This window comes from Cataglyphis hispanica, chromosome 4, assembly GCF_021464435.1.
Source record: "Cataglyphis hispanica isolate Lineage 1 chromosome 4, ULB_Chis1_1.0, whole genome shotgun sequence".
NCBI classification, from domain to species: Eukaryota; Metazoa; Arthropoda; class Insecta; order Hymenoptera; family Formicidae; genus Cataglyphis; species Cataglyphis hispanica.
The window spans coordinates 9,235,162-9,262,971 of record NC_065957.1 but is presented as its reverse complement, the minus strand read 5'-3'; the positions used below and the strand labels follow the sequence as shown (position 1 = coordinate 9,262,971).

General features: G+C 40.2%; 2 protein-coding genes across 3 annotated transcripts in view; both read right to left on the bottom strand.

Annotated features, from left to right (window-relative positions):
• LOC126848989 (kynurenine/alpha-aminoadipate aminotransferase, mitochondrial-like) overlaps positions 1-27,810 on the bottom strand; it is a 307,625-nt gene that overhangs the window by 119,261 nt on the left and 160,554 nt on the right. The window lies entirely within an intron of this gene.
• LOC126848967 (homeotic protein proboscipedia) lies at positions 688-27,301 on the bottom strand. The gene is made up of 3 exons (XM_050590385.1): positions 25,906-27,301; positions 4,193-4,335; positions 688-3,941 (listed from the first exon to the last, which is right to left on the bottom strand). Exons 1-3 carry the CDS (start codon positions 26,429-26,431, stop codon positions 2,007-2,009), a joined length of 2,604 nt encoding a protein of 867 aa, XP_050446342.1. The 5' UTR covers positions 26,432-27,301; the 3' UTR covers positions 688-2,006.

Below are 27,810 nucleotides of genomic sequence, written 5' to 3'. Positions count from 1 at the left end.
AATTATACGTCCCTATCTACGTTTATACTTTTACAATTATCTACCGTGAGAGACAATAATTTATTTGGTTCGCTTAAAGTAGCGCGCTAGAATAGACATTACAAAAGAAACGCGATTTGTGAAAAAATGAGATAATGCAATCGATATTTATATATATATATATATATATATATATATATATATATATATATTTAATAGATGTTAGATATTACTCGTAGGGAGATTATCATTCGATATATTGCTCATCGGTGTGTGTTCCAATATCATCAAATAATATCCACGACACATTGATTCGTATTAATTTTACAGATTTGTTTGTCATTTTTTCACAAAACGAATAGTGTAGGTAAAGTTTTTACAAGTGCATTCGTCTTTTTTCGCAACAGTGACCAAGTAATCAATTTTCCTTCTTCAATAGGAGGACAATTTTTATAAGAGGAAGAGGAAGAGGAAGAGGAAGAGAGAGAGAGAAAGAGAGAGAGAAGAGAGATAGACATCTATTTTCTGTGTTCAATTAAAACTAACAAATTGTACCTATTTCATTTTTCAGAAGTTGTATACTCAATATAGTAATCGTGACTGTGTATAAATGCGATTTTCTTATTCGTTTGTGTTCCATTAATCTAACTTTCATATGATATATATGTATACATATATATATATATATATATATATATATATATATATATATACACGTTGTGTAATTGTTAATTATTGCTCATGCGTCTACTCGTCTCGTTTCGTCGTTTGAAATCAAGTATAATCTCTTGTTTATCGCTCTATTGATTATCACGTAAAAATTAAATTACTTGCAGATGCGTAATTTAGAGAAATTTCTTCAAGATTTTCAAGCACGGCTAAATGCTCGAGCCGAGCGTGCCAATGAACGTATTACATCGAGAACGAGAGAAACATTGCTTCGGTAATTTGCATGTTTTAGTTTACAAACACCCTAACGAGATACGCTAATGCGGAGACCGTTCGCGTCACAAGAAGAGATTGCACTTACACCTCGTGTTTTCACGTTTTCACGAGAATCGCGCGGGAAATCAAAATTTCCATTCCACGATAGCAAACTTTTTGACGTATTTACATTTCTCGTGCACATTTGTAAACCACACCTATATATATATATATATATATATATATATATATATATATGTATATATATATGTATATCAATCTAATATCACTTACAGGACACTTCGTCTCCTGCGACTAAGAGTGTTTCACGAATCGAGACGGTGGCGATAAATTCACTTTGAAAAATTCACATTTTAAAAAATTCTAGGATGAGGGAGAGAACTTTTTGCGTTTTTAATTCCCGCCCCAGTTTGAAATTAACACAACCATTGCACTCGTTGTCACTGTTTTATATTTGTCGAAATATACTTCAACGTTTGGAATGTAAATTGATAGACTGACATCCTGCTCGATGGTGAGAAATATTAAAATTGACATTTTACTTGAATGTAATGTAATGCAAATCGAGATGGCAAATTTATAATTCCAGGCTATCGTTGCAATCAAGTGCAATCGACATTTTCTCCGAATTACTTGAGATATGCTCGCAGTTGTCGAACTTCAGTTTAAATCCCACACACATTTCAGGTTTTATTATATATTTATTATATAATTATTCTAAATCAGTCCTTTCATCTTGATTAAGCACGACTCAAAAATAATTCCGAAAGGAATTATGCAAATTCACAAAAGAAATTACTTTAAACTAAAGAATTATTCAACAATCAAGGTCACAAACGTGACTAACGTATAGACATACACGCTGTGGATGGTATTTCTAATCTGAGCGACAATCCATTGCATTTTTGCACACAATATTCATTTACACGTAGTCCTAATGAATCACGAGTACACTAACGTATGTACAAATCACTCTCACAAGCGGCTCTTATCACGACGGTTAGGTGGCTTCAGTACAAAGCATTGAGCAGGCATTGCTCGTCGCCCCAGTCCAGCTGGCAAGAGTTCTCTGTCTCGTGGACTCAGCTGAGCTGATAGTATTCGGGAGCGAAATCATTCGCCAGATTGCTGAGAAAGTTAAAATCGGACGAGCTGTTACTGTTGTCGGCGGACGGTGGCGGCGGTGCCGCCGTCGCAGCTGAATGCACCGGATCGCCGTAGAAATTGCCATAATTGCCGTAGGATTCGTTGTTACTGTCAATCTGGCCAGTGCTCCCGGGTGGCGTGATAACCGCCGCGGTGGCGGCTGCGATCGCCGTCGCGGTCGTCGTCATACCGGGTGCTGGGAACGGATCGGGGGATGAAACGTAGCTGTTAGGGATGTTGGACGCCTCCCCTCCCTGATGAACGTGCAGCTGACCGGTCTGCTCGTAATACGCGCCTGGATGACACTTGCTGCCGCTTGGCCGATAGTCGCTGGAACTAGGATGCATTGGCGGTTGATGGGTGACGTAGCCTTCGGCGGTATGTTGCTGCGGATGTTGCTGCTGCTGCTGGATGTCGTTGAAATAGCCGTGCTGACCGGGCACGACGGCGTGGCCGTGCGTCGCCAGGTTCTCACCGGTTCCATGATAATTGCCGCCAGTCGAGTAACCCGAGTAATTCCCGGGCGTCATGTAACCGTCGTTTGTGCCCTGCTCGTTCTGAGTCGCCGAGTATCCTTGACCGGTGCCATAGGCGTTGGCGGCGTTCTGCATACCTCGGTGATAAGCGTGATAGGGCGGCCCAGCCTGCGGATACCCATTGTACTCCCCGGTGCTGCCGTACTGGAGTTGCTGCTGATGAAACTGCTGCATATTGGCGGCGCCGTACATCGACCTCGATGTCGCGCCCGTCGTCGTTCGGGCGTGATGCGCCATCCTCGAGCTCACCGATTGATTCTGTCTGACGTACAGAGAGTTCACTTCACCGGGATAAGAAATCCTTGGTTGCTGATACGCGTCTCGGGAGCAGTAACTATTCTGTGACTGTGTCTGTTGCGTCGCTGTAGGTATGTTCTGCCTATTGGCGGGCAGGCCGTTCCGATAATCGACAGCCGGCGTCGACTGATAGACACTCTGCTGCTGGAAGTGCGCCTGCTGATTGCCCGAGATGCCTCGACCGCCGTGAGGCGACATCGTGCCTGGATTCGCAGAGGCGTGCAATATCGGCGCCGGTAACGCGGTCGTGGAGGACGGTGAGCTACGCGGTCTCTGCATGTAGGCCGCGTGAGTGGTCTGCTGGATGCCGAGGGGACTGCCTTGTTGAAGCTGAACGGAGACGGGGGTGCCGGGTGTCGAGGAGGGCGTCAGGCTTCTCGTGGAATTCTGACCGGGCAGAACCGGCGTGCTGACAGTCGAGTCCGGCATGGCCAGTAATACGCCGTTACTGTTAACCGAGCACATGTCCTTCCCGCTGGCCGATGGCGATTTCTTGCTCACCGATATCTGCTGTTGCTGCTGCTGCTGCTGCTGCTTCGCGGTGTTCGGACTCTTGTGATCGCTCTCGACCTTCACTCTCACCTCGCCCGACAATTTTTTCGTCACGCTCGGTGATGTCACTTCGCTCCCATCCTGCGACCTCGAATCGTCGTCCACCATCATCTTCTCAAACGAGCTAGACACGCTGTTGGTGCTGCCGACGCTACTGGCACCATTGCTATTCGTGTTGAAACCGGTACTACTGTTATTATTGTTATTGTTATTAGTCGCGCCAGGTGTGTTGTTGTTGTTGCTGCTTCTTCGGCCAGAAGAACCTAAATCGGTAACGTCGCCGGTAAGAGTGCTACCGACATCGCTTACGCCCGAAATATCACAGTTATGACAGCTCTTCTTCTCGTCGTTATCAGGAGATAACATTTTGTCGCCTTTAGATTTCTCCATGCCGTCCGACGTGGAACCATCCTTCTCGTCGCCATCTTCTTTGCTGAGCGTCTGTCGCTTGTGTTTCATTCGCCGATTTTGAAACCAAACCTTCACCTATCACAATGATAATGATATTTATTCAATTAATTACTTTTTACATATAAAAAATAAATAATTACAATTATATAGATAATTATATAATAAAGAGATAAAAGAAAAACATTTTATAATCTTTTAAAAGTTACATAAAAAAAAACTGCATAAAAATATTTAAAATATAAATATAATATATCTCAAATAGGAGTTAAAAAATATAATGGATAATTTGTTTTTTTTTTTTTTTAAATTGCTTGATTCTATGTTACCTGTCTTTCTGTAAGATCTAGTGATGCTGCGATCTCTATCCTTCGCGGTCGACAAAGATACTTGTTGAAATGAAACTCTTTCTCCAGCTCGAGAAGTTGGGTATTCGTGTAGGCCGTTCGCAATCTTCTTGGCAAGCCATTCTCTGCAAAATAAAAAAATCCACTCCTCTCACAATCGATGTATAAAATTTAGAATAATGTAACGTACACATTTTCTCAAGTACAGAATTAATTCAATAACTGATTTATTTCCGCATTTCAGACACGATATTGCATGTTTAAATATTTTACAAATACCATAAATATGTTTATGAAGAAAAGCATAAACGATTTATTTCAATATTTTATATTTTGTAACATGTTGAAGCTTTTGCATCCCGATATTCGCGTTGCTTTTATCGTAACAATACTCTCTTTTTGTGTCTTACACGAAGTAAATGGTATTCTAATTAATGATCATTTAAGCAACCTAAGCGTACTATAGAAAGAGAGAAAAAAAGAGGCAGAGAGAGAGAGAGAGAGAGAGGGCGAAGGTGGTTGCGACATGACATCCTTAACAATGCATAAGCGAAGATTCCCGCGCGGCGAAAAGGCCTATTCTTGTTCCGGCGAGTTACTGGGATCCTTAGAAACTTTTGGGCAAGTTTCCCATCCAGCTATTCCATGTCGATACGAAACACCTCCTAATTGTTATCGGACAAGAAACTTGTTCCGCGATAACAAGAGGAATCCCGCCACGCGGGATCGGGAAGATGCGAAAGTGCAGGCGAGAGAGAAAGAGAGAGAGAAAGAGAGAGGTGATGTAAGAAGAGGAAGGAACCGCGGCTTATACGTATATTCGGGGGTTAGATCTGATCTAGAAAGTAGCGACCAAGTATCTCACGGTCTTTTGTCGAGGCATGTGACGTAAGAGTAATTTCTACCCAACTGCCGTAAACAATTATTAATAGCCGCCTATCGTAATTACGAGAATTCGCCGCACGCCCTGGAGGAGTAATATTTCAATCAAACTTGATGGGTCTCCGCTGGCTTGCTGTTGTTTACAAGACGTGTCTTGACAAATTCTCTAGGAACAATGTATACTTTATCATGGATCTTTGGAAAAACCTCGTATACTCCTCATCTATCTAAATAGTTTGAACTGTTCAAGATTCTATCATCTAAGAACGTAAGAGGACGACCTTAAGCGGACATTAAAAAAAAAAAGTTATTTCACGCCAATATTTTATTCCATCGGTCACTGGCCATCTGGATTTCGAGAGTTTTTTTTTTCTTTCTCTTTTATCAAGGATCACAAGGGTGTTACACTTTTTTACGCGTTGCCGTATCGCGAGAGAAGAAAAAAAAAAAAAAACGATACGCCGTGACGCAATTTGGGCAAAGGGAGACAGTAGAGGGAAAGAGGGGAGGTGGTTCGTTTCGTAGGGCCGAGATGCTAAACTACCCCATAGCGTGCGAGCGGATGTGGGGTGCCTGAGGGGTGGTTCGACAGTAGGATGAGTCGTCAGGGGTTAAAGGAGAAAGAGAAAGAGAATGATTGAACGAAACAGAGGGAAAGAGACGTAAAGAAGACGAAAGGTAAAAAGAGGAGGATGTAGTGACTGAAAAAGGTTGAAGAGGATACGTGATAGAGATGGTTAGAATGAGAAGGAAGAATGGGAGAAAGAAAGAAGGAAGAGAGAGTGAGAAGGGGAGAGAGAGAGGATCCTCACAGGGACGAGGGAGAAGGGTGTAGACTGAAGATGTAGTAAGCTTTGAACCTAGCAAATCCTGCACGTGGAGTTTCCACAGGGCGAGGGCGACGGTGGCGAGATGAAAGTATCGCATGATTGACGTGGGCCTCATCAGCATTTCGGTCTTGCGATTGGTTGGACGAAACTGTCGATCAAACTCTACTCCACGCCCTGTATCTGTTCAATCGTTCCAGGAGTTTAATTCAATCCGACGATGAATGCAGAGCAATATTGGGGTGGCAAATAACTATCCGATATATATTAAATATTTAAAATATTTTTATAGAAAGGCAGCTTTTATAAAATGCCAGTTATCTCGCTGGCAGTAATCAAATATTGCTCGCTCGCGTGTATGTTTGTGTATAAAATAACGTTACAATATCACTATTTCTTGCTAATCTAAATTAGTGACAGACATTTCTGCTTTGTAACGGAAACTTTTTCTGAGACCGGACGCGAAAATGTGTCGGCGTTACTAGCGAGCTTCTCGTTCTTGCGAGACGATGTAGCGGATGACGAACTGTCAAGGCGGAGTCAAAATGAAGAGAGCGACCTGACAGGATCGTGTGTGCGAGGTGAGAACGATAGAGTACAAAAATAGAATTTGTATTTTCGTATATCACGCTGTTAGAAAGCCTCGTTTACTTGGTCTCATCCGGTTGAGAGATTGTTACTGCAAAAGTATTTTATAAAAAGAGTTATTAAAAATATTTTAATGTGCATAAATTCCATTTCAAGAAACATAAATAGCAATTAAAATAGAGTTTAATTGAATAAATATATACTGTTAATAATTAATTAATAATTATATTGTTATATACAGACTTTTCTGTAATGTGTGTTAATATATTTAAAAATTAATATTTAATTAATATCATTTATTTAATTAAATTAATATTTTTAAAAATTATTATATTTATTTTTAAAAATATAATCTTGAATTTTTTTAAAAGAATTAATTCTTACACTAAATAATTGAGACAATGTGTATGTATGTAAAATTAATTGATCAATTACTAAATAGAAAATTGCAAAACGATAATAATTCAAAATAATAGTTCAAAATTTATTCTATTTCTTATAATTTATACAGTCAGAAACTTATTTCATTATTTTCATAATAAGCAGTTTGCTTTTGTTGACAACAAAATTGCCAATTTTATTAGCAATGAGAAAGTGACAAAATAGTGAAGAAGCAATAATATGTAAAAGCGACATTAAAATAACGAGTTTGTTATAATGTAATAGTTTGTCAATTGTCGATGGAGCAGATGCTGATGTCCGTGACAAACCTGACAGCCGTCGCTTCGCGGGTTCTCGTAGATGTACAGAACGCAAGTACGAGTTTACACTCGACAATGTATCCTTTTGATGAAACATAACTTAGTGAGTGAGTTTTCAAATATGCGCTGCTTTTTCGTTAAGAATACGTGTTAATTTGAATGTGCAAACTTTCTATCAAATGAAACTTAAATTAACATACGAAATACGCAATTTTATTGCGAATGGGACAGTCATTATAAGAGATTTGATAGAATGTGGAAGCTGACTTGAAAGCATTGATTTATCCAGAGTATGCATTTTATTAAGATTTTCTATCTGTCATTTTGCATTTTATTTTTTATATGTAATACGTGCGGTGTGTTTTTATACAATATTTTTATTTTATTCTAAAAATTAAATATTATTCATTATTAGTATTTTCGATATAAATGGCAGTATTTTCGCGAAACATTATATAAGTTCCAACATAATATTTTTGGCTTTATGCTTCTCCTTGACATTAATTTGAAGATATCGACACACAATGATAAAGCTAACGTTGTTTGTCGTAAGAAATTATACGCAATATAAAATTCTGTCTATTCTATATGTAATACCTCATATTCATGATGCATGCTCTGACTTTCAAAGGTATTTTGCGTAGAAACTTTTGATCATACAAAACGATAATTAAAGAAAATAGGAGCAGAAGCGATTCTCACGCAAACCATTGTTCAGTTCCGATCTGTTCGTCCATGTCCCTTCCATTCTTCGCTATGTTGGAATGTTTAGATGAACAGCTGGTGAAACTCTCATGCTCTCCGCTTTCTTAATTTTTGTATTATCCCGCTGCGCACATACACACTTACGCGATCAATCTGCAGATATTATTGTCAAACAGTAACGAGTAATAAAAATATGATATTTTAGAGAAACATAGCCATTGAGGACGGCAGTGAAAAAAGTGCATCTTCAATGTCCAGAAGTAGTTTACGCGCGACACCGATTCGTTCAGATCATGGATTTCCCTCCCGCCTTCGATGAGCTCTCGTTTTCTCTAGACTGGACCAGGTCGTTTATAGACAGGTGGGAAGGGTCACATGACGGGCGTCTCTGTAATTTGTCTTTTGTTTCTCCCCCGCGTGTACGCCTGGAGGAAGAAAACTTGCGAGAGGAAGAACAAAGGGCGGAAAGAACCAGCACTTCGAACGGCGAGGAGAAGAGAACGATTACCCCTCTTCGTTTCGTCCTCAGCTTCTTCCTCTCTTCTATCCATCTCGCCCCTTTAACCATTCTTTTATCTCTCTCTCTCTCTCTCTCTCTCTTTCTTTCTTACTCTCCTTCTCGTTCTTTTAGTATCGAGAGAAACCTGCGGCGGCGGCGTCAGCGATGTAAACGTATGAAAAATGAGTGACGAGAATTTGAAACAAACGAGAAGACAGCCGGTTCTATATCCGCGCTTTGACGTGTCCGAAACAGGTAGACGGCGGGTCAGTGAGGAAGGTTACTGTGATCGATAACTTTTTGATCGTTTCGGACTCCTTCGGGCGTTTTTTCACCGCGCGCCGAACGTTACAAATCTGGGGATTCTGGGAAACAATCTTACTTTAAGATGCAGCAATCTTAATATCTTATTAAAAATGATATCAAGCCTTGTCTTGCAAATTTTTGTATAAAACATCATAATTCAAATATAAATCGAATTTTACATACTTACTTAAAAAGACTTGATATTTACAAATGAATTGAAGAAATAAAATTTCCGTTTTGTGTATCTGATTCAATTAATATTGAAAGCGGTACTAATAAAAATTTACTTCATAATGTTCTGTGCTCGTTCGAAGTGCTGGAAGAATTATTCATCGCGTAAGAATAAAGTGGGTATTTAATGTACCATTGGGTAATTTGTGGGATAAGCGAGGGGGAGGGAGGAGCCGAAAACGTGAAATCGGCATAAACTGTGGCTCATTACAGATTTACAGCAAGACGTAGTACGGACCCGAGCGTAAGGAGGGAAAGAGGGAGACGGGGAGGGGGAGGGGGGCAACAAACAAAACTAAACGCACCGGGAACCAGAATGAAGGGAGTCGAAGTGGAATGGCTGGCAGGAAGGGCTCTCTCTCGGCAGCTTTGGTTTTGGTGGGTTGTCGGGGGTTGCGGCCTCTGCGCTGGATACGAGCTATAATCAATTAACAGTGAGCAAAACAAGAACCGCGGCCGACCACACGGCCGCAAAATATTTCGTACCTTCCTTGTTCCAGTTCGACTGGAACCCTCATCGTTTCGTTCAAGTGGCTATCTCGCTTGCCGATAGGGCTATTGTCCAAAGGAATTGATTCTTGTACCGTGACGATTTAGGATATTGATACTACCATAATTTGAGCCAATGATATTTGAATTCAAAGTTCGTATTTATAAACATGATGACACAACGAGACAATATATTTGGTTGCTTTGACTTATGACCGTACGTCTGTATCTGTTCGACTGAGTTCTTGTCTGGCATAATAGCACTCGAGATATTAGCATAACTTTTTATATAGTCATCTTGTTGTAATGATGGAAAAAGAGTGGAGTCGCCGAGCTAGCTGGCATTGTAGAGCAGACAAGAAGAAAAGGCGGTCGGTGCGGGAGGAAGGGGGAGAGGGAAAAGAGGAAGAATAAAAAAGGATAGAAATACAAGAACGGAAGAACGGGATGATGGTAGGAAAAAGATATAAAAGCGGCACGAAGATTTGCGTGTTCGAAAAAAGTTGCTGGCAACACCGCGAGCCGTCGCTGTGCGCTGTGCTTGGTGCTGGTGGTGCTGGTGCTGCTGCTGATGCCGAAGACACGGCAACGTTGGTGCTCCGCACCAACCGCGGCGGCCATGTTGCGGCCGTGCACAGGTTCGCCAACCTGTGATTATGGTGGGCGCGACGGCGAGCGGCCCTTCGTGCAAGAAAATTGGACGTAGGGATCTCTCCCGCGGTGAAAGAAAGGCAAGACGCACGTATATGCGTGGTTCAGACTGGCTGAACATACGTCAGAAGGCGTGCCGATGCAACCTGCAATCATCTGGGGCTGGTGCGACCGGTGGTGCACACACTCCAACTTCTTCGTGCACGATCGACGCACGAACGAGCGGCGGGTTTCGCCGCTCACCGTTGATTCGCGATAAAAGATTATGTTACAAAGGTGCGAGGCCTGGCGTTTCAAAAATTGATGCTCGCAAAAGTTGCAGTAGCATGAGTCGTAATTGGAGGGATACGATCTTTGATTAATGATATCTTTATCTGATGGCACTCTCTATAGTTATTTCATAATAAAGTGACTCGCGCGCGACACTTCGTGACAACCATCATCGCTCGCCTTGGAAGCCCGACGTCGATTAGACATGATCCAGTATACCCGATACACTATTTATGATAATTTTGTAAAATATTTATTTTCTCAATATATATTTGTAAGATGCATGGAGAGAAAGAGAACTTCTCGTTTTTAATTGTAATAAATCTCTGTTTAGCGTGTGCTTAGCTGTGATACCTCAGTAATCATGCAATAAGATATATAAGCACAGTTGTCTAACACAACCAAGCCAACCAGTATTTTACTTCGCGGTTCGCGATTGGTTGGAGTTAATTCCGCAATTATATTCGCGCATATATTCTTAGACTATGTTGTACAACTCGTGTTTAGCATTTTACTCTGTGTGATTTTTCCTATATAATTACTAATCTCATATGCAATTTAAATAACGGCTTATATAACGAAGGAAACCGATTTCCAACGTGCATATCTTCATTATTTTAACTCGCGGATTGAATATCAATGTCCAAGTGCATAATTTGTAGTAACGTTAGTATAAGAAGCGTGTTGTGCTTTTTAAGATATTTTAAGATATTTTAAATGTTCCGAGGACAAATAGCAATATCTGAAAAAAATCTAAGTTGACTTGCTAAAAAAATATCTTATGCGATGAATGCGACAGTCTGATTATAATTTGAGCGCAACTCCTGATACGATATGTATCGCGAAAAAGTGGTCATGTTACAAATCTTTATAACTGTAGTATCTTGTCGGCAAGAGAGCGGCTGCGAAAGAGAGCAGTGATACTTAAAGCTTAGGGTGAAACGGGAGTGGTCTCCAGGGGAAGGGATGAAAAGCCATCTTTCCATTAGACGCGAGATTGATTTTGTGAGCGCACCTTTTCGCAAGGAGATGTCGATGTGCCCTGATGTTCGAACACTAATGTGATTAAAATAATCCAGCGATGATTAAAATACATAACGGTTCCTGATTTTCCCGGATCAATTACCTCCGGGTTTTTTACCACGTGGCAAATTGAGGATAAAAATAAATCTGGGACTGAATATACGTGCGTGCGATATTTTGTTAAAAGATATTAAGATTCTTGGGGAGTATATGCGATAGAATAGCGCATGCGCAAATGAAAATAATTATGAAATAAAATATTAATATTTTAGTTTTGTTCTTGTAAATATTTGAACACACTTCTATCGCTTTTAGCGAGTGATCTCTCTCTCTCTCTCTCTTTCTCTCTCATACACCGAGGAGCGAATTCAAAACTAATTTCACGACAATTTGCGCGCACGTGGAACGTGGAATCCTTCAACAATTTTTTGAATTATGGTTCTAGTTGAGAGATTCTCATTACATCCTCCATTCGCGTTACGGCCGCCTTTTTCCGAGCTCTTCCCGGAGCTTCTTGTCCCGGAGCAAGCTTCTTGTCTGCCGCCGTTCGTCTCCGAGCCCCTGCGCCTCCTCTGGGGACCGAGAAGTCGCGCAGCCGGATAAAAAGTTTATTTTAATCTTTACAAATTTTAAATCCTTCGCGGCTTACCCCAACGTCCACGTAAACCGTCGCGACAGAAAACAAGAGAGCTGGGGCCCCTCTACTTCTTTCATCTTCCGCATCTTCCCTCCTCCCCTCCGCGCCTTCCTCGCCGCTTACTTCGTAAATCTCGTATCTCCTTGATATTCTGACCGAATACTTGGAAAAAATTTCCTCGTTACGTGACAACGGCAATTCCACGCGCTGCCATGTTTTTCATGCCCACTTTATTTAACGTTCACTTTAATTATTGTACGTATTACAGTTTTCTATAAATAATGTACTTTTTTTTTATTTCCATCATTGGACGTTATCAAAAAATGCTTGTTACATATTTAATCATCAACTCATCGATAGAATCGTAAGGTATATCCTAGACTACATATACATATACTCGAGCATTTAATTATAGATACAGGCCTAAGAGCGCGGAGTCGTATACACATAGAGAAACATAAAACCGTAGATTTTCTACGTCAAGGATAACGTGTATTTCCATTCGGATCAATACTCACCGTAATGATCATTATTATTAGAATTTAAATATAATTTTTTTATACGATATTATGTGTATTTATTCTCACGTATTTGAATGTAACACGATTCATAAATAGTAAATAGTAATTTCACATATTCAATATAAGCATATCGATTATGTAATTATATTATTACATCAATACAAATATATTACGTAATGTTATACCCATCGGCTAACGTTGGCGACGTATTTCGTGCGTGGTCGCGCTCGAGAGAGAGAGTGAAGAATCGTACGCGATGTGTTTCGACGGATCAATATCGCAGTAATTAGGCGTCTGTCAGCTGGCTCGACTCACGTCTGAAAAGAGGAGCATGGTCGATAATTGCGAGCAATTTGTGCACGCCGTTTTCTTTTCCAAGTTTCTGCGTTTATACCTATCGTACTTATAAATATATTTGGCCACATCATCTATTAATTATAGTGTCACATATTACTGTCGCTTCCCATAAATAAGCGAGCTATATAAGCACCAACATAGTTTTCGAATTAATTTTAAAATTAGGTTTTATTCGAATAATTTCAATTGAACACGAAATCATCAACATTCTCTTTTCTCGTTATAAGAAATCAAATTTTTTAATTGCGCCTTGCGATTGTATTGAGTGGTAAAAGGATCAGAGCGAAGAGATTTAATAATATTTTGAATAATGCACAGTATATAGGGTGGACTAAATGTTCCAGCCAGTAAAATTTTATAAGAAATTTAATTCTGAACAGAAGAATTTCCTATAAACATGAATCGAAAAATACTTCCTTAAAAAGTTAGCACTCAAAAACCTTTGAAATCACAGTTATTTTATATATTTTTACAAATATCTGGGAAAGGCGGTTTTTAACAAAAAATATCTAAACAAAAGTTATAGAGAATTAAATAATCTTTCATATGAGAACAAAATGATTGTAGTACGTTTTATAGATTTTGAAATAATCAGTTTCACATGCACAAAAATGTGTTTTTCCGGCTATTGACGGTAGAACTTTTTAAAAATATTCTTTATTTTAAAAATACATTTTAAAAATACAGTACTATTTTAGTTAAAAAAAAAATTATTTTATTTTTATAAAAGAAAAAGATTTTTATTTTTTATTTTTATTGACTTTTTTCCAAGAATTTTATTAAGCTTCATTTCCTTTTTATTTTCTTTTCTTTTCACTTTTGGCTCTTCCTTTCATCTTTCTATGGTAATTGGTTTAAACAATGCAATTTTTTGACCTATGTTTATAGGAAACTTTTTGTGCAGAATTATTTTTCCTATAAAATTTCAAAGTCTGGCTGGAACGTTGGGCTCATTCTGTATAAAGTAGCTCGATAGCATAAAAGATACGTATTTTTGACGATTAAAAATTATGCGTAATGCGTAAGTAGTGGAAATTTTGCTTTTATCTCCCGCCTATATGGCAGCAAAACAAAGCCGAGAGCACGCACGCTTCATTAATCGCGTTACAATGAGTTATTGCGCCTGACGTAACGAATGAACAGAAATCTTGCCGATTATTTGAATTAGCCGAGGAAAACATCTACCGAAAGGGAAGTTTGGTTCTAAGCATGCATCAGGCCGTTCGCGCGGCCAATAGGAAGTGACGTTTATACGCAGCCGGCAATAAATTAACTAATATTACGAGTTACCTTTAATTAGTCTCGACCCAGCGGCACCGCGAGGTTTCCTTTTCTGATTTTTTTTTCCTCGCTTTACCACGACGAGCGGATTATTAATTACACGAATTTCTTAAGAACGTTCGTTATACCGGTTACGCCGGGCATTTCAGGTAATTACAAAATCACGTGATTGACTTACAGCGAAACGCCAAAAGAACCGTTTCGAAAGCAGTTTTAATTATCAATTTCCGCTGAACGTGACGATTAATTAATCGGCAAAAGAGAGAAGTAACTATCATCTCACCATCAGAATGAGAACGCATCAGGTAACTATGCGAGCGCAATTCTTCTTGATTCGCTATATTTTTCTTTTTTTTTTCATTCTTTATATATTTTTTAAGAAACTGTAAATGTAGGACAAAATATCCAAATCGCGAAAGAAACTTCTATTTAAAATTATTATTGACTATATCTAGAGTTTATTTGTTAGATTATTTATGGGATATATTATTTCCAAGTGTCTCTCGTGTTGCGCGCACCTAAAGTCGCATCAGAAAGTAGTAAGCGGCACTTGTTCGTCGAAATTACGGCGCTGATCGTAAGTCCTAAAACGTGCTCGGCATCTTAAGGTAGGGAAGAGAAAGAGAAAGAGCGCCTCGTCTCGAAGATATAAAAGGTGCGAACGGAGAAAGAAAACGGGAAAGGGGTGGAAAAGGGATTCCGTGGTTGCAGTTAAATAAAACTGACAAAAATCGGCCCCGCAGGGCACCCCGAAGGGTTCGAAGAGCTCTCGGGAGGCAGGACGACGGGGTTAAGGGGAAGGAATACGGATACGTGGAGAATACTCAGACGGGCGCCATGTGTATAATAATGTTAAAGAATGTTAAACGCGGGAGGGTTCAGGGATCCGTGCCGCATACATTAGTTGTTAACAATGCTATAAAGGACACTCTCGCCCCGTGCCTTACCCTTCATCACGGCAACGGGGTACAGGTTTTCTCTAGCGCGACCAGATTTACGAGCGCTCCTTTCCGTGCGATTCTTACGTAAGGCGCTTCGGTAACGTGGCAAATAGTAGCGTGTGGTATTTAGCAGCAACAATGCATTGTAATTAAAAAATCGTCGGCAAAAATCATGAATTTTATCGTATACGTTCAAATAGTATGAGTAATTGTTATCTCATATGTTGTATATTGTGTGAATCGAGTAAAAATATTAATCTTGAAAGATATTATATTTCTTTTCTGCATTTTAAATACTGACTTTTGAAAGAGATTACTCTTTAGTGATAATGGCGCGCTAATGTAGTCTGAACTCTAGAGTTCTAAAGTCCAGTACGTCCTAAGCAACCCCGCGTGTAATAATTTACCACCCATGTCGACTCGTGCACGCGGTCAACCCTCGTGATAATTGTTTAAACCGACCACTGGCCACCCCTTTAGTCTGACTCGAACACCAGCCTGAGACCTATTCGCTCCTACGAGCTTCGTGTACTTTCTATAGGGCATACAGAGCAACTTTATTACGATTCAATTACGGTTGTAAATCTATTACATTAGTAAAGTAAAGTAAATTTTAGTTTCTTTCTTAAAAGAAAATTATAATTTATTGGTAAATTTAATTCAAAATTTATAAAAATAGATACATCATACATACATACATACATACACGTACAAAGATGCCATAAAAACAATATAATTTAAAGATTTGTAAAAAAAAGGAATTGTATTAAATATATTTGAGTAACTTTATCAAACTTTAGTCGAGGGAGAAACGCCGAGAACGAAAAGTTATCTCTCAGGATCGATCAATGAATTTCTAACTCTGCTCCACCAGCGTACTTTATTCAGTGTTTTCTTGAAATTAAAGATATTTCATATAAATACAACAAAATTCGAGATACATTTATTTCAGTAGGATATATCGAGAAATTCTTCACGTTGCTTTTCTAATTATACAAATATGAAAATAAAACTCGACACAGCATTGTGCATTCCATGATATTCTCTAAAATAATATGAATGCTTGAAGGAGAGACGAAAATAGATGAGGAAATATGAAATGAAGCTCCAAAATATGTAGCGCGAGGAACGAAAGCACCACAATGGATAGGGTTTGGATGGTCTCCAAGAGATATAGCGACGGCGGAAAACGCAACGACAAGTGGAAGAGAGCAAGAGCGGGGAAAAGGGGAAGTGGGAAGGATAAAGAGCCCGAACACTCGGTCGAGTAAAACGAATCCAGAAGAGGAAGTCTGGAAGAGCGAGAGTGCGATAGCGAGCAAATAATAGGGAAATGATTTGCTCCTTGTTAGATAAAGGCCCTACGAGGGGACTCGCGAAAAGAAATATTGCTCCCAATGAAAGGAAGTGGGCTACACGGCGATAGGTGGGAGGGGAGGGGAGTGCTGTGGGAGTACGAGGGGATGAATCCATTCACTTGTAACCGCTCCTCCGCCGCTCGTGTCGGGTCATCCATACGCGAATTCTGTTCGATTGGGTTAAATAGTACGAGCTAGCTTGTCGCCTAATCGACCACACATTTCCGGCTTTCCCTCCGGGATTTCCTTATTCTTGTTGCCTTTGTAATACATAAAGTTTTGCCAGTGTGATATAGATATTATACATATTACATTATTTATCATAAATATTTTTAATTATAATCTTTTTTAGATTCGCGTGTTGATTGCTCTCGCTATTAGTATCATTTATCAGTAGAATTTTATTAGAAAATAAATTTATATATAAAAAGTTAAATTAATCTGATAAAGGCGTGGATCGAAAGTATAATATTTTGTTTAGTCACTTTCATCACTTTGAAATCATCTGCTGTCCCCCACAGCCTATTACAGTTCAAAATCCAATCATCAATTTTATCCTAAAGTATCTTTTCGTGCGAGCGATCGATAAAAGACCGCGCACTCTCATCAATTTCTGATATATTAACTTTTTCTACAATTAAAAATTATAATAAAATACAGACTAACATGCATGTTGCACAAAATGTCGATATAATAAGGATTAATTATTGAACAAATAAAGCTGCTAAATCTTTTTATCATAATAATAATTTTCTTACGGATATTTTTGAAATCCAGATGATGCGTTTTGGCTGTCCCAAATAGCTTCAAAAATGATCGAGCTACGATTTATCGAGATTCGCGACTCTTGGAAGCAAATTCTCGGCTCGAGAACAAGGTGTTATTCGAGCGGTGTAAAGAGATTATGGTGGAGGCGCGATTCTGGGAATGAGTCGACGCGTTCACAGCGAACGAAGAGGGTGAAGGCTGGCACTCGCGCTCTTGCGCTCGGGGGATGGTGGACGCCCGTGAAGGACGGCGCGAGGATGTGTTGGTAGGGTATGCATGGCGGCGGAGAGTCCAGTAGCGATCATCAATCAGAAAGGCAGTCAGCCGTCCGTCAGTCGGCCGGCTGGTCAGCCACGTCCAGCGTTGTACAGAGTTTCGCGCGGGAGGTTTCCTACGAATTCGCGAGTCATGCTTGGACTGTCATCCTGACAATCGATTGAAGCTGAGCACTAACATCCAATTCTCCGGAATTGTTCTTTCCATTATCTTGCCAAGCCTGAGGATTCTATTCGGCCTTTCCACGCTGCGGATGCAGATGTACAGCCCAAAAACGCAGACATACTCGTTTATTAATAGAAAAATAAGATTGCAATACATATTTGCTCGAATAATCTATTTCGACTCATTTGACGTGGAGTAACGAAGGCAAGTTGAAGCATTTTGTTAAGTATAGACTTTTAATCCATAATTTTAATTAACATTAAACTTGATAAGACCAGAAACGTAAATTATTATGTAAAAATAAGAAAATAAAGTATATAAAAGAAAAATTTTTTGACACAATATATATTATATATTATAATAAAAAGTAATATATAATATTAAATAATTAATTGTGGTGGAAAAAATTGTATATCAATAATGCAACCATAGCGACGATTATGATAGCAAGATTTTTTCTTCGTGTAATAGAAACATGTGATAACAAATATAAAGATAATGTAAAATGACGATCATTCGATTGGCGATTTACATTTTTATATCGAGAAAATGTATATTACAATTTCTTTCTTCCTCTTCAAGAAAAAATTAAGCTTTTTCAAAAGCTTCTCGGTCACCTTAAGGGTTTGTATTCAGGGAGCTGGGAATATTTACTGGTAATTGTGCGAGTTGATAACTTTCTATTTTATTCTCACTTTTATTGTCAATGTTTGACGTAGCATGACTTTTTATTGGCGTGCTGACATTTTATAAACAGAGTGGCACGGGTTGGATTTTCCCGTCGCGACTGGATCCGACTCGACGACGGGGATTTGAAAATCTTTCAGCGCGATATTGGCCTGGCCTGGCTAGCTAATTACTCCAGACAGCTCCACTCCCTTCCGACGATTTCCCCTTCGTCCTTCTTCCCTATTCACTCTCTTCCTCCTGTTCTCTCTTTCCGTTAGACTTACAACGTCCACCCTAGCGTAACCGTGCGTTGTCTTCGCGAAAGAAAAGACGATAGGGTAGGGTGAGCTCTCCATTGCTCTCGGGGCTAATGTACCCTAAAGTACTTAGTCCACGATGGTTGTAAACGTCCGCGTGATTGCCGCAAAGTTAATTTTAAATCTGTGTTAATGCGATATTTACCTGAGAAATGGTGAAATTTTTAGCGAAGAGAATGTCGAATTTAAATCCGAGTCTAAAGCGATTCGCAGTCTTATTTAACGCAATTCTTTGTATTAACAAGAGTGTGAAAGCGCCGAGTATTCACAAAGTAGTTTTCAGGATACAATGATTGCGTTTTTTTTTTTTCTTTTCGACGATTAAAAAATCCTAGACTCGCTAAAAAATCCGAGACACACGATTTGTTTCTCTCGCGATGAATAGCGTAACCCTGTTGTTGAAATTGCTAAATTATAGATTAAGATCCGATGATTCAGAGGAGAGTCTCTACTCATCCGAAGAGGATGCAATTCTCCGTCGTTAAAACGAATAGAAAAGACGTGTCATACCACCGCTGTGGTCCTACCGTCTCTTGTGTCTCGCAAAACGGTGCTTCTTCCTTGTGTCAATGTCCTGATGTTACGTCCGATGGCCACTCAAAGAAACGTCAGAATGGCTTTTGAAAGCGTACCCACTCCAACAGTAAGAGACGGAGAGAGAGAGAGAGAGAGAGAGAGAGAGAGAGAGAGAGAGAGAGAGAGAGCGGCACTTTGATCACCGAATGACTCGCGACTTTGCATTATGAAGCTAAACTGTCGGCGAAGAAGAAATGTAAGCTTTTGCTCCTGTAGAGTTGAAAACTTTTTATCGCTCTGTGAGGCCCATTACAGGCAACAGGTTTTGGTTGATCCACTCACAGAAAGAAGAGCGGGGAGGGGGAGATTAACAGGTAGGAAGGAAGCACGGAGTGTTTTCTAAATTACTTTGTACGCGTGTATTTACGTGCATAAAATTAAAATAATAATATATTAAACATTCATATTTGCATATCGCAGTCTCAATACAATCTCTTACATTATGAAATAAAATAAAATTGCTAAAATATTTATTTGTTCTTATTCTTTTTTTAATTTTAGAAGTTGATTAATCGTTTAGAAAGTACAGTGAAATCCAAGTGGACCGCGGCAAATCTTCGAGAAATATGACAGGTAGCATTGAAGACAGTACATTACGTGTTATGAAACATTAAACTCGTTGCGCGAACTTGTTGATCCCCCTTTTTCTAGCAAAAGACGGTCCTTACGTTGGCGAAACTCCAATCAGACGTGAAGCGTGCCAAGCGAATGATCGAAATAATCCATCGCTTTCTCTCAGCAAGATTACGTGATACTCGATAAATGTTAATAGTAATCGTCGCGGTTACTATAGAAAGTAGGCGTCTCGAAGGTATCTTCGCTCAAGATACGCGCCGCTATCCCCCGATCGCTCTTTTCCAACGCTTTATCCTTAATCGCTCTTTCAACCGCCCACCATCCCCGTCTGGCGCGATCGCGATTCACCCTCGCGACTCGACGTAGCCAGGCGGATGCTTCCGACCGGGAAAAATAATGCATTAGAAATTCAGATGACCGAGAGAGAGGAGGTCGCGGCGCGATTTATCAAATAAAAGCGGTAGTACAGTCAAATACCCGTCCATGTCGTCAGTGGAAGCGACAGTTCATTTTTAATATAAAGCACGGACGCGCATGGGGGGGGGAGGGGAGGCGGGGGGAGGGTGAGATCTCTTCCGGGATGGTAGTGACAAAAAGAATATGGCAACTGCCCCGGGTCACGTATCTCCAGATCTACGAATTCGCGATAGGAAGTATCTAATGGCTTGCGAAAGTTACGGCTGTAGATAATTTATCATGATTGCGATACATTTTATTTGTACTGCCTAAGAGATATCAGGCTAAAACAGTAAAAATCTATTTCTCCTTCAAACACGCAAAAATTTTATATACATTATTATATACATATACATATACATATACATATACATATATATATATATATATATATATATATATATATATATATATATATATATATATGTTATATAGAATTTTCCCAGAATTATAATTAAATTAATTTAGAATTAGAATTAAAATTAAAAAATAAAGCGTAGTACAGATAGATAATAATTTTTGATTCCCATTGTCACGTGGAGTTCGTGACTTGTCGACGTCTCCATCTATCATTGCACTCATCATCTGTTAACCATTTCTCTCTTCCACCACTCAAGTGCCTTTCAGATTTTCATTCGCATCTCGGAATCGTGGAGCCTGCTATTATTTAAACCATTTGCGAACAGTCTGGTAATTTATTAGAATGCAAAGTAAATCTATCTGTGCTTGTATATAAAATACACAAAATTTTAGAACATTTTATATCTAGATATTTAATAAAAATTTCTATATATGTTTCGCTCAAATAAATATATTCACATAGAAATATCGCACTCGAGATAAAGATTACGAAGCAGAAATGTGAGAATTGCTTAGAAAAAATATAAATATCACGCAAATTAGAGAAACTTAGTGAAAGCGGACTACACTTTTAATTAAAGTAATTAAAAAAAAATACGAGTTAAAATAATTTTCCGCAAGTCGAGTTTGACGTACAATTAAAATTATCGTCGACTTGCTACCACGCTTAAATAAGGATAAGTGTTTCTTTTTACGATCGTTCATGGTTAACCCATCGGCATATGTTATCGTGTTCTTCCTGCAAATTTTTACACCTACTTTCCTTTTACGAGTGTAAAAGAACAGATATAGGAATCCCCAGAACGCGTCTTTTATTCGCCCGCTAGAAAGGGGAAGATACGAGAAGTATGGCGAGAGATGTCTATCTGACGATATCGTCGCCATTCCAGAGAGCATCAACTTGGAACATTTGCATAAAATTATTATCGCCGTGGAAAATCGCGATTGTTTCACTTTCTTTATAGAGCGTCATACAAGCATCCCTGACTCGCTCGTATTTCTGATCATACATTAATGCATATACATTTATTACGGTTTTATCAATATTAATAATGGATAGATTATTTTTATTTATCTCTGTCGTGCCGAGAGAATGTGTTAGTAGCATACATAAGAATTTTTCTTTTCCCCCAAAAATCAGATACGCGCATACGATCCACTTCGATACAGTTTTGGCACAGGAACGAGAGAGAACGATAAAAAGAAGGAGGGAAGAGGAAAGAGAAATAGAGAAAGAGAGAGAGAGAGAGAGAGAGGGAGCATAGCGGTACGAACCCCACGCTTTTATAGCGATCCATTTGGCGTAACAACGAGCGTGGAAACTTCTTTTAGTGTCGGGCTACAGATTCCGGGACCAAACATGCGTATGATTATGGGATCTCCGATTATCAATTTGTTATAGCGTGTTTATTATTTGATCTCTCTCGGGCGAACAGGCGAACCACTCGCGTTTCGCTGCTCCGAAACTCCCCTGCAGCTGCAAAGTGTCGTACTCGTAGTCGGTTTTGGAGGATAATCTGGAATATTTTATGCGGCGTTATTCCTCCAGATGTTTGCGCCAACGAGCTGAGGAAACTGTATACGAACTGTGAAAGAGAACTATGCGTTTCTCTCCATAATTCGTTTTGCCAGCTCCAGACAAGCACCGTGTCGAATATTTATAGTCATTTCGTGTCTCTATTAACCGTCGCTAACTTCGTCACTGCTTTAATAATGACGATTATGTATTTGAAAATATTTGATGCAATAAGTTCTAGACATCGTCACGTTTCTTTTAATCTGTGACAAATTCATTGACAAAAGATTTTTTCCTAGTTAAAGATTGATGAGATTATTGCTATTGCATAATGATTTGGTAATCATTATATTATTATAACAACGTTCATCATTACATTATTATAACAAAATTTTTTTTATATCAATATGAATAAATATATCAACATGATAACATAATAATGATAAACTTAGCAATGACAATTAATAATCAGATTTTTTCGCAATATTTCCAAGCGATGTAAGAGGACAATATAGATTAATCATTTATATCGCGGCGGCGGATATCAGAAAAGTTTTTTTTTTTTTCAGCGTCCCTTATCGTACATTGAATTCGTTTTCATGGATATCGTCGCCTTAAGACTCTTTTTCTTTCCACGAGTAACCGCGGCGACAGCGGGCTCCGGAGTATCATAGTAGCTGGGATTTTCTAGGAGAGTTATCTCTAATTCAGCGAGGATTTACTCGCCAATGAATCTTTAAATTAGATGCTCCGTTCTTTTCGTACTGCGCTCTTCCCCGGAGGGTAAAGTCCCGCTCGCTCAATCACCTATATCATGGAATCGCCGAGTATAGTCAATTCCTTCCACCCTTCTTTCGTTATCGAGCCTTTACACCACCTCCCTCCGCTTCGCTCCGCTTACCGCTTACATTTGTGTCTTACCATAGGCACTCTTTTTCGAAGAAACTCTTCGCCTTTTTTATATAACCGTCTTATTTTCAACTCCGTACGGTTTCTAAAGCTACGCGATAATTTTATTCAGCGTCAAGTTAAACTATTAGCTGCATCAAGTATCACCGCTATATTAATTAATGGCGGAAACGTAGCCCGAGACAGTAGTTTAGTAAGAAGCAGTTCGGCCACGAAGATGGCCGTCCCGCAGGAGGGTGTAAGACGAAGGATATAACGGAAGATAGCGACGAGAGAGGAGATGATGATAATCCAGCTTCTAGCCTAGTCCTATCCCGAGGGATGCAGGGATTAATTGACACATCGGCGTCTTGGAGGAGTCTGCTGGGCTGACGCCTCCGCTTTGGCACCCAGCGACGTGACTGATGAGACGCCTGGAACAAGGCGTCGGGAAAAACACTCGTAGATTCGTGGCTTTTTTGTAGAAAAGGTATCCAGCAAGAATTAGCGACGAAGCATGGAAGCATCGGTGTCGCGCCTCTTCTCCTGGCAAATAACTCAACTAATCAGACCTCGTCCTCGTTCATCGTCCCATCCGCGGCGTCCCCCGAACTAAAATATCTCAGCTGGAGGGCACGTAGATGTAACAGATTGAAATTTAATACGCGCAGTATGGTGACATGTACGGAAAGACGAGAGATGGTTACTTAAGGTTTCGTAGGACACATACCGTTCCCACGGCGAAGGAGAGATAACGTCGTCTTGTGCAGAAATTCATTCTAGTATGAATTCGACAGTTAAAATCGTAATAACGAGGATAATGAGTTTAATATTCCAGTTGGTTATAATTCATTAGAATCTACGAATGTCAGCTTGAAACAAAAAAGAAAAGATTTCAGTGAAATAACATAAGTTAAAAACTACATTATACATTATAAATCTGAGATAAAAATTTTCGTAATTATATTTTGCAATATTGCATTGTAATCATATTTTATAAGAGATGTAAATATTTAAATCTTTTCATATATTTCTAAATAATCAAATTTAAATTTTTGGTAGACAAAATTTTTTTTGTTCCCTGCCATCGCGCCAAGAATATAATTATAAAGAGGTACGATAGGCTCGCAAATCACAAAGAGATGACCGGGGCAGCCCATGATAAGGGATAACACGGTAGTTGAAAGCAAAGAGCCGACGTGTACGAGGCGTCGGTGGCGGCACCCCATGTGAGTTATGGCCGTCCCGACGCTCTCTCCCGCTAGTCCAGGGCTCAATTTACAGATGATTCCGCGTGTTACCGCCTGGCCAGCGGCTGGTTAACCTCCGTGCCAAACACTTAATCTTCCGACGTGTCCTGCGGACGGTCCGACCGCGTTTTCGAGCTGGTGCGACGTTAAATCGCCGTTGTAGACGCGAGATCAACGTGAGAAAGAAAGAGAAACGGGGATAGATAAATGGACCAAGACGTAGGATTACCGGACGTTTGGCGGGTTATAGTGGCCCATAAAGTTAACCGACCCTTCGGATCGTGTACCATCATATATACAAGCAACCGTTGATGACGCGCGGAGTGTCATACATAATTTTCACGTGTTCAAATTAACGCGCGCTAAAAATATATTCCCGCGCCTTCCGTTTATTTCGTTGCGTTTATTATATATACATGAAAAAAAAAAGTGCGAGTTATATCCACTGGAAGCTTCGCTACAGTTATCTTCGCTACGTTAAGTCGGAAAAATATTTGCGTGCACTCGTTTTCCAACAACTTGTTGGCTATTGCGGGGCTATCGAGGACCGATAAATTTGAACCGCGAAACTCGCTGCAGATTCATTGGCCCTCGATAGTCTCGCGATAGCCGACACAAATTATTGGAGAAACGAGAGAATGCTTGCAGATATCTCTCTGACTTAACGTAGCGAACGTAATTTGCAGAACTTTTGTATTGTGCAAAAGCTCAGTGAATTTTTATGTGTACAAAGAGCAAGAAAATAAAATCCGCACTTTTTATTATACATTAATTTTTTTTACGTAAATTGTATAATATATTATATATTACAAACACACACAGACGCATACAATATTAACGAAACGTAATTATGAAATGCAGTTTTGCCAGCTGTATTTCAGTTGAGAACTCTGAATGTCGTTGTTCGACGAAGAGTATAATATATCACAATTTGCTCTTCGATATTTGCAAATGTCCGGAAATGTGTGGTTTTAACTTATTATTCATTCCAGATGTGTACCACCGGTAGTAGGAAAGGAATGGCTTGAAACTGTCATTAGCCGTCGGATAGTAGACACCCCGTGGCGAGCCACAATGTAGCGGCGAGAAGCCAATAGACTCCTAATGTTGTAAACGGTGCACCGAATCCTAACAGCCACCGTTAATTTACTTTCATGTTTGTCACTCTATATCTGTGACAATTTTCTAATCGCGCCCAACGTAGATCTCGATAAAAATGATGCGTAAGTAACTTAATTTTTCACAAGATTTTATGTCAATATAATTTTCAATTAATATAATTTTAATTATCAATTAGTCGCTTAATTAATGTTTTATTCATTTTTCACAAATTTAAAATCATATTATAATTATCATATAAAAGATATTTTATTTATATATTTTAGTTATTGATTGTTAATAACAGACTTAATTCATATTATATATTTTTTGATAAAGATATAATATATTATAATAATTAATATACGCTTTATTTCATTCAGCGCCTTGATAAAAATTAAAGATATATGTCTTTATTTTTATTATATTTAAATATTAATTTTTCATGACTTTCTTGTTTGTACTTAGGCTGAGACGAGACTGAAATCTACATCTCCTCGATAAGAGACTTACCCTGCTGATTACTTTTCCTAGTGGTTTTCTTCTCCTTCATCCAAGGATATTCGGGAACATTGACACCCGAGGGGTCAGCGACACTGTGGGGATCCATCATGGTATGATACGCGGGATGATGAGCGCCAGGACTGATGGATCCACCGGTCCCCGGTGAGTGTTGTAGGCTGCTGTCCCCGGCTAATTGCGGCAACGCCGTCATAAATTCGGCCATGGAGGGCTGACTGTTGATAAAGCCGGTTTCGGCGGCTCCGCATGTCGGGTCCATGGCTGGATGATGGGTCCCGTGCGGGGGCAGCCCGGCTGGGGTATTCGCCCCCGCGGCCACCGTGGCCAGCCAGAAGCCGCCCCCTCCGTCGTTCGCCAGGACGGGTGTCGTCGGCCTCGTCTTCACGGTCGAGAGCTCTTTGCTTACGTGGACCAAATTCTGCAAGTGATTGCCGAGATGCAGATTGCTGGAGTTGGACAACTGCGATTGAGGCAAATCTTCTTCGAGGTGCACCAACGCTTGTTGCTTACTGCGCATAAGACGCACTTACACTGGCAGTTTGCTTCGATCCTCTGAGATAACAAATGCGTGATAACAAGGGAACAACTTATTGCTAATTGCAGGTAAATTGTTTTTTTCAATGTGATCTTTTATGGATCTTGAAAAACACACTATTCACGTAAATTCGCTCGAGAAATGTTTCACTGTTTAACTTCCGTCTAGTTTTTGAGCATGAACTGTGTGTTTATTATGTCAAAACATCGCGTCATTATAGCAACTGCAGAAATTTGTTTAGACGAGAAGGCAAAGATGAGCATGAATCTGATTATAATATAGCTTATTTTCTCTTTTGTATATAATTATTAGTAAATATACGATACCAAATTCTACTCATCCTCTATTCCAACGACACGATCACTTTTCTGTTTCATGCATTTCCTTCTTCAGCATTGCTCTTTCTTAATCGGGACACTTATTATTTGTTGTAGCTCGAGCGTGATTCATGCACATCGATTGGCGAACCAAATACCAATTGTTTTCCGCATATTCACTGCACACTATATAGTACTCACCACAGTATATTAAATTACATATCCGTGCTCATCTCCGAACTATCTAAAAGAACTCGATTTGCATGACATTAAACTCGGTAGCAACGGGAAGCGGGTTCTCAGACGACACGGACATGACACTGCATACTCGCGATCGACATATGGCTGATCATAGATTCGCGGTCTCGATGATGGAAACAAGCAGGACACAGATCACCACTGTCACACGTAGACGCGACGACGTTTGATCGATAGTCCGACCGATCGACGGAGAACGCCGTGCCGAATCGCGCGGCTACCGTCGCCGTACCGATCGGCCGAAACTCAGGCAAACGGACTAGGGTACACGCCAAGCAGTCACCGATACCGCGGTACACTCGCCAAGTGACGATGAAGAGAGAGAGGACGTCGGAGAGATAGCGCGGCCGCGGGTGGGTGGGGGGTCCGAGATAGTTGCCCCGTGGTGGAGGTACCTCCGTCGACGAGGCGCGGTAGGAGAGGCGACCCGAAGGACGTCCCGTAGAAAGAGACGGCCGTGTCTCCAGTCGACCGAAATTCCCTACGATCTTTTTCGCCTCTCCCGACGTTCCCGGTGTCTCTGTTGTTACTGCTGTCTCTTTCCCCGTTCCGGGAGGGGGTGGCTAGGAGTCCACTTGGGCATCGAAGGTGGAAGTTGTCCTTTAATGTGGCGGCAGCCCCGGTCACGTGACAGTGCTCGCCGGGAACGGGGCGACCAATCGCAGTGCGGTAACGCGCGCGGTGAGGCACAGCCCTCCGCCGACGTAGGCGGGCTGCCCTGTCGTGACGACGGTGGCCTTGGAGGGCTCGGAGGGCACACGCGAACCAGGAGGGTACGACGACCAG